We start from the raw sequence: 11,586 nt of genomic DNA on the forward strand, positions 1-11,586 counted from the left end.
AAAAAAGTAGATAGATATATTTGGAAAAATAAACAAACTCAAAATAGAGAACCAGGTCTTTTTCAACCCAACAAAGCAAGGAAATTCTTTAGCAAGTTAACAACTAGGCGGTTTACAACTAATCCAAACTCAGGAAATGACTCTTTGAAACGAATAAACTTAACTTCTGAAAAACAAGCGCGTCCAATAACATCCGAAAACACGTGGCGGGGGTGGGGCATTGGCCGCGGTAACAGGAGGGACTCTAAGTCCCATCATCCCATTCGGCATTTAAGCTGGGCTGCTAAGGGAGAGTTGGGGCACTGCATGCTGGGACTTATGGTCTTCGCTCCTACGCCTCCCTGCGGGTTTGCGACGTATAGCGACTACCGCGCCTGCGCCGGCGCCGGCTCAGCGGCCGGGGCTGTGGCCGCTCGTGCCGGGTGATGCTAGGCGGCTCCTTGCGTTCCAGGCTGTTGCGAGGTGTGCGTGGGAGTCGCTGGCGGTTCGGGGCGCGGGGAGTCCGTGAAGGTGGCGCGGCCATGGCGGCAGGGGAAAGTATGGCCCAGCGGATGGTCTGGGTGGACCTGGAGGTGAGTGAGGTCGGTGGTGGGGGTGGTGGAGGGAATTTCGCGCGTGGGACCGGGTAGCTGAGCGTGTCTGGGGAGAGCGGCGGCTGTGTGGGTCTCAGACGTGGCAGGTAAGTGCCTCCCGGGTGTGGGCGGTGCGGGGCGCGGCGGGGCAGGAGTCCTGCGGGTGTTGGGAGCCGTGCTGGGTTCTAGGGTCTCTTTTTGGAAGGGAGGAGCCATCCATATGGCCGCTGTCCACCCCTGTGCCCCAGCTCAGCCTGAATGGGGACCTTCCTCACGCTCTGGTAACTTTGAACTTCGGGTCCCCGGGGTGGGGGCAGGGACGGAGACAGCGGCTCTTCCAGACCCCACGTCCCGGGCCTTGCAGCACCTGGGTCATTGGAGCCAGCTCGGACCCCGAACATGACTCAGCCTTACCCTTTTTATTCCGCAAACGAGGAAATAGGCCCTGAAAGAGCATTCAGCTCTTTTCAAGGCCGTGCTGTTAAGTGAAGATCTGAGTTGAGATCAGATTCCAGCTTTGTTCCCTTTAAGGGTTTTCCGTGCTCATGCCAAGGACTCCCCTCTCCCTTGAAGCCTTAGTTTTCTCATAGATGAAACAAGGATAATGACAGGACTTTTCTGCATTTGATTGAGATGAAGATCAAGTGGTGTAATCAGTAGGAAAACTTTGTGTGCTTTGCAGAAGTGGAGCGGGGTTAGTTATCTAAGTCTTCCAAAACTGAATGCTGTTTATCAACACTCAGTTTGGCTTATTTTGCATCTGCCCTCTAGTATAACCGGGATGCCTGGCATACAGCAGGATTTTGGTAAACGTTAATTGAATAAATGACTCACGTGTAGTGTGGGGAGGGCTTGCTCACAGGACATTATTATTTCTTTTGCCTTGGCTGTGGGGTGTGAATTGAATCTGCTCAAGGGATTTTGTGTTAAACGAGTAAAATAGGTCTGAAAGATGTGTGTGTTATATATTTATTTTTTATTACAGATGACAGGATTGGACATCGAGAAGGACCAGATTATTGAGATGGCCTGTCTGATAACCGACTCTGATCTCAACATTTTGGCTGAAGTAGGCAATGCCCTGTAATACACCCATACTGTTTAGAGTGTGTTGGAAGTTTAAAGATTGTTTTTCCCTGTCCCTTTAGTTAAAAATAAGGTTAAGGTACAAAGTAATATGCTAGGTCATGCATGGTATTATTGGTACTAGAACCAAAGTAATTCATCTCAGAGCCCACTTCTTTTACAATAAACCATGCCAAGAATTACAGAAACATCAATGCTATCATTTACTAAGTGCTTGCTGTGTGCCAGGCACAGCTATAAGTGCTTCACACATATCCACTCTGAATCCTAACAATGACTACAAGGTAGGTAATGAGTAAAATGAGTCCTCTACTCATTTTATTGAGGAAGACAAACTGGCACAGAGATGTTGGGTAATTTGCCCAAGGCTGTCTGACTAGTTGTTGTAGGAGCCAGGAGTTTAACCCAGGCAGTCTGAGTGACGTGCCCCTAACCAACTACTATATAGTCCTATCAAGATGAGTGACTCAAGCCTGACTAGGCGGTGTCGCAGTGGATAGAGCGTTGGACTGGGATGCGGAGGACCCAGGTTCTAGACCCCGAGGTTGCCAGCTTGAGTGCGGGCTCATCTGGTTTGAGCAAAGCTCACCAGCTTGGACCCAAGGCTCGAGCAAGGGGTTACTCGGTCTACTGAAGGCCCGCGGTCAAGGCACATATGAGAAAGCAATGAATGAACAACTAAGGTGTCCAACGAAAAACTGATGATTGATGCTTCTCTCTCTTCCTGTCTGTCCCTGTCTATCCCTCTGACTCACTGTCTCTGTAAAAAAAAAAAAAAAAGATGAGTGACTCATGTTGAAGTTGATATCTTTTTATCATAACCTTAACTTGCCAACATATATCCAGGTTTTGCCTTTTCAGCTAGAATAAGATTCTTCTAGATCTGTATGAAGATGTTAGAAAATATGTTGATGCAGAATTATGAAGTATTTACCCTTGTTGAAATACTGGGTGTGCTGAAAGGTTTAACATGCTGCTTTTGACTGAAACATTAACTGAAACAAATAAAACACACCTGTTTCTTTTCGGCCACTCATGAAACATTTAATAAGTGTGACGGCATTGGATAGGTAGACCGGGTATGCCCTGGCTTTGAATCTGTGTTCCCTGTTGTCAGCAGTATCCAGAGGCAGTGAGGAACTAGATAAGGAACACAGTAGGTATGTCTGTGGGAAACACAGTCTTGCTAAAATAAGTTCCTGGAGCAGAGGATTGATGTGTTACTGGCACTGGATAAATTTCATAAGTCTATAGTTAAGACGTATTTTCTTGGAAAGGTAAAAGAGGGGAGATGGCATTTACAGATGAATCACTCCTTTCTTGGAGTACCAGATACACACCCTGGAGTCCCTCCTATCTCCAGCTGGAGGGGGATCATTATTAGGCTTTGTATTTCTCATCAGTAACAGCTAGCTTTTTAAAAACCATTTAAAATGAATAAATTAATTTATATAAATAAATAAAGCCCTGCATTTTAGGTGTGGTTGTTTTGTCCTGTCATTTGGAATTTTCTAGAGATGAATAGTGAAAAGACGTGTCTGTATTTTACCAGCCCTACGTGGCCTTGGCTGAAGAAGAGTTTTTCCCTTAGATTGTTGATATATTTGGAATACTGACAGTTTAATGGACCAGTTAGTTGATATGTCCGCTGGAGGAAATTTGGGTCTCTATTCACCAGCTGCAGATGAGTGCGACATTTGTAAATAGACTCAGTCAGATGAGGATAAGGTTGTTAAAAAAAAAAAAAGCTTAGGGGCTGTTTGGCACTTAAGTGTCAGTTCTGTGGAAAAATAAGTTTTATTTTTGTGCATGAGTCTGAGGGAAAATGTTTTACGCTGGTAGAAGAACGAACATTTTGCTCTGAAAATTTTTCTGTGGGTGACTTGCTAGGATCTATAATAAGTTGTATAGCTTTAGATTGATAGTAGTTAACTTTTTCCATTTTAGCTTGCTAGAACTGTTTTTTTACCATGTGAGGTTTTTTTTTTGTGTGTGTTTTTTTAAATATGTTACTGGAGCAGATTTTTTGCTGCTTCACAGAGATTGCCATTGCCAGTCTTCTTTTTTTGGTTAAAACTCCTGTTGTAGGATGTCACACATATTTTAGTAAAATTTTAGCCATTCCTTTCAGTGATGGCAAATTATTGTTACCTTAATAGTAACAACACCTTGGATTTTATAGTACTTTTTTTCTAGGGAGGTCAAAGAACTTTCATATCTATAATTTTTTTTGTCACGGTAACACCCCTTTGAAGGCAGGGGTTCTGTTTATCTCCATCATACAGAAGGAGAAATGGCCACCTGCTTCGGTGCCACATAGCGGGCTTCTGTCCCTGCTGGGACTCCTTCCCAGAGCTCTACCGTTGAATATTCTATTCAGTGTGGCCGAGCAGTTGAAGGACATTTTTATTTTTCAGTTGTCTCCAATTATCTTTTTTGATTTTTTTAATATGAAAATATGGTTAAAATTAAATAGTATAACTTTATCCAAAATGTATATATAATAAGCTTTTAGTTTTTTTTACCCTGTTCTTCTGCCCCATGATACTCCCCAGAGTTTATGTTGTATTTTCTTAGTATTTTGTATGCATGTATAAATGTATGTGTTCTGGTTGTTTTTTTTTTTAAAAAACAAATGTAAGTGAAATCATACGAGTGTATATATTCTGCAGTTTACTTTCTTCACTTGGCAATACAGATGCTTCAAAATGAGCTCATAATCCGGGGTTGGCAAGCTCTTCTAAAAAAGACCCAACTGTTAAGTATTTTAGGCTTAGAGTGCCATGTACCTTTGTCACATGTCTTTGTTACAAACAAATCTTTACAAATGTGAAAGTTATTCTTAGCCTGCTGGCAATAATATAGGAAAAGCAACAGACTGGGCTACAGTTTGTTGACCTTTGATGTCTGTTTCTTCTGTTAATAAGCATTTCCGTTTTCAGTTTGTGTGTGTGTAAGTGCACACGCATGTGCTCATTTATTCCTTTTTGTTAAGATAAGCAGTGCTAGCATGAATGAGGACCACTTATAGAGTTAAAAAAGTACCCTTATCTCTTACTTTCTCTATTTAATTCTTAAAGTAGCTTAAACTTCACCTCAGAAAACCAGAGTGACCCCTGTTGATTCCTGGATGACTAATGGCTTTTCCCATCCACAGGGTCCTAACCTGATTATAAAACAGCCAGATGAGTTACTGGACAGCATGTCAGATTGGTGTAAGGAGCATCACGGGAAGGTAACATTGCCAAATAACAGGATTCCTGCTCTGGGGACTAGTAACAACATCAGAATCCTGTACCAAGGTTGGATGGTATTTTAAAAAGGGTTAGAGGACGATTGCTTGGCCAGCCTTGGAGAAACTTCTTTTTTGTTTATTTTTTGTCTTTGGGACCTCTCGAGATCACCTCCTGAATGTCCTCTTTTTTCTTTCCTACATTCAGTCTGTTGAGACTGCATTGTAGATTGTCAAATATCACTCAAATCAGTCTGGATAAGGTTAGACATCAGCTTTCAGAGAAGGGGGAATGCGCTCTCCTGCTCATAGTTGATTCTCCCCAGAGATTACACCCTTGGACTTTGGGTACTACCTCTTTCAAGTGTGTGGAAATGCTCTTAACAGTCGGGAACATAGCTTATCTGACTTGGATTCTTAAGAAAACAGTCTAGGCCAGCGGTTCTCAACCTGTGGGTCGCGACCCCGGCGGGGGTCGAACGACCAAAATACAGGGGTCGCCTAAAGCCCTCGGAAAAGTCGTCGGGGCTCTGCCCACTTGCAGGTATTTTCCGATGGCTTTAGGCGACCCCTGTGTTTTGGTCGTTTGACCCCCGCTGGGGTCACGACCCACAGGTTGAGAACCGCTGGTCTAGGCAAAGATGGCAGTTTCGGTTTGAACTTGGGTTCTATAAATGGTCCATTTATGGTTATTTTTGCTGATTTTAGAAGTGAAGTTTCATTTCTGATGTCTTTGAAAACTGACTTCATGTGTTTCTGGTGGGGGCCGGGCATTCTCTCTTGCAGTCTGGTCTGACCAAAGCAGTGAAGGAGAGTACGATGACACTGCAGCAGGCAGAGTATGAATTTCTGTCCTTTGTTCGACAGCAGACTCCTCCGGGGCTCTGCCCACTTGCAGGTAAAAGCCAATCCTGTGTGTACCTTGTAGATAGCCTGCCATTGCCGAGGTTCAAGTCTGCCATTACAGAAAGATCTGCTGAGCGCATCATGTCTTCCACTTAGCCTGATTTGGATTATACATCTTACTTTTGTGTTTTAATGCCCTTGTATAATTTATACAAGAATATCAGAGAAATAAATGCCCTGAACAACTTGACATTAAGTCTGAGGTGCTCGGACTAACTCAGTAAAATTTTTTCTCGTATTTTTATTATGAAGAATTTTCAGATGTACAGAAAAGTTGGATTTAGTAATTGTTAATCTTGTTCTATACTTGTTTTATCTATTTTCTGTTGGACATTTAAAAGTAGATCGCAGGCACCGTGATGCTTTATTTCTAAATATTTCATCATTTTCAAAAAGTGAGGACATTGTCCTATGCAACCACAATATCATTATCACATTTAAGTTAATTAAAAATAAGTCTGGGTCGGTTGGCTCAGTGGTAGAATGTTGGCCCAGCATGTGGAAGTCCCGGATTCGATTCCCAGTCAGGGCACACGGCGCCTATCTGCCTCTCTACCCTTCCCCCTCTCCTTCCTCTCTGTCTCTCTTTTCCTCCCCTGCAGTCAAGGCTCCTTTGGAGCAAAGTTGGCCTGGGCACTGAGGACAGCTCCATGGTCTCTGCCTCAGGCGCTAGAATGGCTGCAGCCACAACAGAGCAATGCCCTAGATGGGCTGAGCATCGTCCCCTGGTGGGATGCCGGGTGGATCCTGGTTGGACGCTGCAGGAGTCTGTGTGACTGCCTCCCTGCTTCTAATTTCAGAAAAATCCAAAAAAAAAAAAAATTCAGTAACATCAACTTATACCTAATACACATCTAAAATATCTGATTGTTTTAAAATGAGGATTTAATCAAGGCTTATGCATTTGATTTGGTTAATATATCTCTTTATTCTCTTACTCTAAAATGTCCACCTGTGTTGTTTTTGTTTTCCTTGTGACATTGACTTTTTAATGAAATCAAGCAAGTTCTTCTAGGTTTTAGAAAGCACTACCTTGTCAGGGAAGTTCATGTTCTATGGAGATGTATTTGTATATGTGTAAATTGATATAGTGACTAATTTCCTTAGACATTTATGAAAAAGTTTTGACCTTAAGTACTAGAGCATATATTGTATAAAATTTTCCCCTTGCCAATGTAGCTGGTGTCTATTTACAGTTCTCATTTAAAATTTAGTGTTTTTAATATAAGTTACTATACAGAAACCTGAACGTGGATATCATTTATTAAAATTGGAATGGAAATAAAGGTTTATCAACTTAACGTGACTCATTAAAAGTTAATTCTTAGTGTTAGTGGTGTAGATTTTGTGACATTGGCAGAAAATTTGCACATCTGGTTAATATAAAAAGTAACATTATGTTAGGTATGTGGAATGATAGATTTATCCTTTTGTCCCAAGAGAGATAATTTACAAATTTATTTGTGAGCTAGACGACTCAGAATCTGCACTTGTAGTCTAATCAGACACACTCAAATTGGAGATGCTTTTAGGACTTTGTTTGAATTAAAAAAAAGTTATCTCCATTTCAAATAGAGTTTATGAATTTTTATAACCTGTTGTATATTACTGGAAATACACAGATGTGGTATATTTTGTGTCTTTCCAGGAAATTCAGTTCATGCAGATAAGAAGTTTCTTGACAAATACATGCCCCAGTTCATGAAACATCTTCATTATAGAATAATTGACGTGAGCACTGTTAAGGAGCTGTGCAGGTAAAGGCTGTATTTAGAAATCATTAATTGTCTCATTTGGTGTGGTTTAATTGAAAGTTTGTGGAAAGTAATTGAGTAGAGCTCTAGAACTGGGGGTGCAAAGTGGACGTATAACTTCCTCATTCCATAGTCGCTTGGACAGGACCTTAATTTATTCTGGACCGGTTAGTATTGGAAACAATGTCAAAGTCTTCCATATACATTTCATCAGTCCAGAAGATGTATTGAACACCCATCCTGTGGCACATATTATCCTATGTGCTGGGATCATACAAATGAAAAGCCGTTAGGTAGCCTAGAATGTAATGGTTTGACAGGTGTGTAACAAACACAGCCTAAACACACACTGTTGCTGATGTCTGTGATGGAAATATGCATACAGAATACTGAAGGCACAAGGGAAGGAGCACCTGGCTGCTGGGTATGGGGATGCGAAACGACGTGCTAATAATAGCGTTTGAGATTTAAAGAGGAGTGGAAGCATTCCCAGTATTTAAGTGGGGAGAGTGCATTCTAGAGAATGGGGAGAGGTATACAGAGATGAGGAAGCAGGAAGGACAGACACATTCTGGGTGTTAACACGTAGTTTGTTAATGCTAGAGTGCAGAGCATGTGGTTGGAGAACATGGGAGATGGGGCCCAAGTATGAAGGGCTCGTGTGCTGTGCTAAGGAGGCTGAAGTTCTGTCTTGTAAAGGACGGGGTTCCTTTGGGAAAATAGAGGAATGGGTGATATGTTTAGGTCATGCTGATTAGAAGGTGGCAGGGAAAGAGGTAGGGAGATAAGAGAGGAGACTGTTGTATTTGGAGAGAAGATTGAGCCAGGGAACTGGCAGTTGGGTGGTAAGAGGGTGTGGGGTAAAATATTTGAGAAAGTCATTTGCCTGGCATTGATAGCTTGAATGAGGGAATGAAGCAAAGGAAGAGATATAAAGAGATTCTCGTGTTCCTAGTTTGGGCACTTGGATGATGGAACTGTTCAAAGATAAAGAGGAAACTGAAAGAAAGAGTAGATTTGGTAGATGGGGGAAGGGAGGTGTTGAGGGGGATGAGTATGGTTCTATGTACAGTAGTTGAATTAGAAGTGTCAGTGGACATTTAGGAGTTCCTTCAGCAGTCAGTTGCATCTCCCTAAGACAGCAGCTGAGGAGAGGGCTGGCCAGAGGCAACAGATTTAGGGATCTTGTGCTTTGATGAGCTCATCCAGGGAACATATAGCACCACGAGAGGAGAGGGCGGAAGATAGATGCCCAGGCAAGAAGGCAGCCTAATAATCGTGACCCAAATGCCTTTTTCAGTTAGTAAGTTGCTTAAAAAAGTTATTCAGTGTATTTGAGACACTTGCCTTTGAGAGTTCCATTTTTGCTGTGTATAGACGCTGGTATCCAGAAGATTATGAATTTGCACCAAAGAAGGCTGCTTCTCACAGGTAAGTTTGGGTCCTTCCATGCCAGATTCCTGGCTGGGACTGAAAGTAATGCATCTTCTCCATTCTGTTTCCTTGGTAGGGGGCAGGAGGACGGGAAGCGTAAAGATAAACTTTCTTTTACTAAGACTGTCGGGAATTCTGGTCAGGATTTTTTTGAGCATTCCAAGAATTTTTAGATAACTTAGTTTGTAGGATTGTGAAACTACTTTTTCCAGTAATGAGCAGTATTAATTTTCTTCCCAGCAAAAATAGAAACTCATAGCCTTTAAAATTAGAACAGTGTGCAGTCATATGTACAGTTTATCGTGGACACTTTTTGGTTCCTCAGATTGTTTCTTTTATGTTTGCAACTTAAGGAACAAATGCAGAAGAGATTTAAAGATCTCTGTATTTAGTGTCCTCTTTTTACTTTTTGATTTTTGTTGTCTTTCAGGAGGAACGTAAAATTTGATGGGGGTTCAGCTGCTGGCTTCTTGGGGCAGCGTTTGGTTCCTTCATTTACTGTGCTTCTGCCCTGTACCAGAACAGTTTTTGGCAAACACAGAAAGACCAGGTCCCTGCTCTGAAGAGCCTGGCATTCTTAGGTTTTTAAAATTGCGCTTGCATGGACTACAGCCTAGTAGTACATGGGTAGACTATCTTATCTGAAATAATTGGGGCTTGATGTATTTTGGATTTCAGAATTTTTTTCAGGTTTCCCAAAGGTAATGGTGCACTCTCAGGGAGATTATTATGTAATACCTAACAAGGTCTGAGGAAGCACCCCATAATCGAAAACATTGATATTTCTATGGTAAAATATACACACAGTCACAGAATGGCATTATTAACAGCCGTACTGAGCTTCACATCAAGATTGGTCAGGTTCTACCATATTATTGATCATAAAAAAAGTATTTTGGATTTTCAGATCTGTTTGGGACTTCAGTATTATGGATAGGATGTGTAAAGCCTTGAATTTAGCCAGAGGCTGAAGTTTTGATGGTTTCAGCTCTCCATCACACATCCAGGACCTGGGAGGAAAGCAAAGTTGTTGCCATAACTACAGAGATAACTGTTGTAGAACTCTCACCCTGAAGTTTGTGCAGCTCATTCTGTAGAAGAAAGAGGCCCTTGGCCCGTCACTCAGGCGCATTGATTTACTTTTGCACTGCTCTGATAACTTTGGTTACCTGGTCTCTCAGACTACAATGGATGAGAAACAGCATGTTGGAGAAGAAAACCTGTTAGAGGGAGGCTGCCACTGATTACAGTACAGGAGGTGGAGCCTTTTATGCTTAGGTGTCTTCTGAAAATGTATGTTTATTTGTGAGGATGGAGTTACAAGCTCTGTTCCAGTGTGACAGTATATGTTGTGCAGGGATGTCATTGATACTGTGCAGTGTTTCCAGGATTTTGTGCCACGAGCTGTTAATTTTTCCATAGATGTGTGGCTGATTCAGGTTTGAAATACTGTGTAGATTCTGTAACCTCCTCTTGGCAATTCACAATCCACTTTAATGTGCAAAGCAAAAAGGAAATGTTTAATCTAGGTTTTCCTAAACTTACTTGACTCTGGAATTCCTTTTTTTCTGTGAGAAACCTCACTATCTTATGAAACTGTTTTGAGAACTTTGTTACGTAGAACATTTTCTTTTTTTTTTTAATCAGTTTTTTAAAAAGCACTTAAATACGTGGGTTCACTCTACTGAAATGTTCCAGCTCTTGATGTCAGATGGTAGCGCTTAAATCAGGACCTGTGGTTCTGCAGTCAGTTATGAGAAGTCTGCTCTGTAAAGGGACACCGTCCCCTGCTGTGGGCATGTCAGCTCACCTCTGTGTGTTTGCTTGCAGGGCGCTTGATGACATCAGTGAAAGCATCAAAGAACTTCAGTTTTACCGAAATAACATCTTCAAGAAAAAATCCGATGAGAAGAAGAGGAAAATTATGGAAAATGGGGAAAGTGAGAAGACCGTGAGTTGATGGCACCCTCACGCCACCCTCACGCCGCTGTTGCTGGCTGGCGCTCTGTGGTGGCTGAGGCAGCGAGCGGCTGCTGCTCACAGGAACGGCTAGCTGGAACACCTGCTCTCCATTGATTTGCATCTCCGGATACTCAAGCAGACAGCACCCAAATATTTTTCTCATGACATGCTGGTTTCACTTATGACACAGTGGTTCCTTTGTGAGGACCAGGTCCCTTCCTTTGGTACAAATCTGCATTTGCTTTTAGATGATTTCTTTTTTTTTTTTTTTTAATAATAAAGCTAGTTCTATTGAAATGCAAACCTTTTTGTGCCATCTGTTCTTTAGTAGTTTCATCCTTGCAAAATGATGGCTTTTCCTGTTTTGTTTTGTTTGTTTGTTTTTTAACTGATACAGCTAATGTTTTTAATTCTCATGATACCATTAGGAATGGATAAAGTTTCTTATGTGATACAGGAAGGGAACCTATTCTGTGATGCTTTCTAAGTCAAGAATAGAATATCAAGAACAGAATAATTTGAGATGGATTCAGAGAAGCAAATTTGGGTTCATTGTTATAGTTCCCCAAATTAATGGAGGCTTGGAATAGCTACTCTTCACTACATTTGGGAAATCCAAGTAAGCCATGTGAAGGGATTG

General features: G+C 41.8%; 1 protein-coding gene across 2 annotated transcripts; it reads left to right on the plus strand.

Moving 5' to 3' along the window:
* Positions 1–365: 365 nt before the first annotated feature.
* Positions 366–11,259, plus strand: REXO2 (RNA exonuclease 2). Of its 2 annotated transcripts, XM_066245140.1 has the most exons (7): positions 368–572; positions 1,558–1,641; positions 4,816–4,893; positions 5,677–5,788; positions 7,445–7,553; positions 8,928–8,981; positions 10,815–11,256. In XM_066245140.1, the coding sequence occupies exons 1-7, from the start codon at positions 426–428 to the stop codon at positions 10,942–10,944; spliced, it is 714 nt and encodes a 237-aa protein (XP_066101237.1). In that variant the 5' UTR covers positions 368–425; the 3' UTR covers positions 10,945–11,256. The 2 variants fall into 2 exon arrangements, with proteins under 2 accessions (XP_066101245.1, XP_066101237.1); XM_066245148.1 differs by lacking the exon at positions 4,816–4,893 and having other exon boundaries at positions 366–572; positions 10,815–11,259.
* The last annotated feature ends 327 nt before the right edge of the window (positions 11,260–11,586 follow it).

This window comes from Saccopteryx bilineata, chromosome 1, assembly GCF_036850765.1.
Source record: "Saccopteryx bilineata isolate mSacBil1 chromosome 1, mSacBil1_pri_phased_curated, whole genome shotgun sequence".
Lineage (NCBI taxonomy): Eukaryota > Metazoa > Chordata > Mammalia > Chiroptera > Emballonuridae > Saccopteryx > Saccopteryx bilineata.

Excerpts from the sequence above, each read along its gene's own strand:
- REXO2 (XM_066245140.1), top strand. The coding sequence starts at position 426 with ATGCTAGGCGGCTCCTTGCGTTCCAGGCTGTTGCGAGGTGTGCGTGGG. Across the intron at positions 1,642-4,815 it reads ATCTCAACATTTTGGCTGAA|GGTCCTAACCTGATTATAAA; the intron begins GTAGGCAATGCC and ends TCCCATCCACAG. Across the intron at positions 5,789-7,444 it reads GGGGCTCTGCCCACTTGCAG|GAAATTCAGTTCATGCAGAT; the intron begins GTAAAAGCCAAT and ends GTGTCTTTCCAG.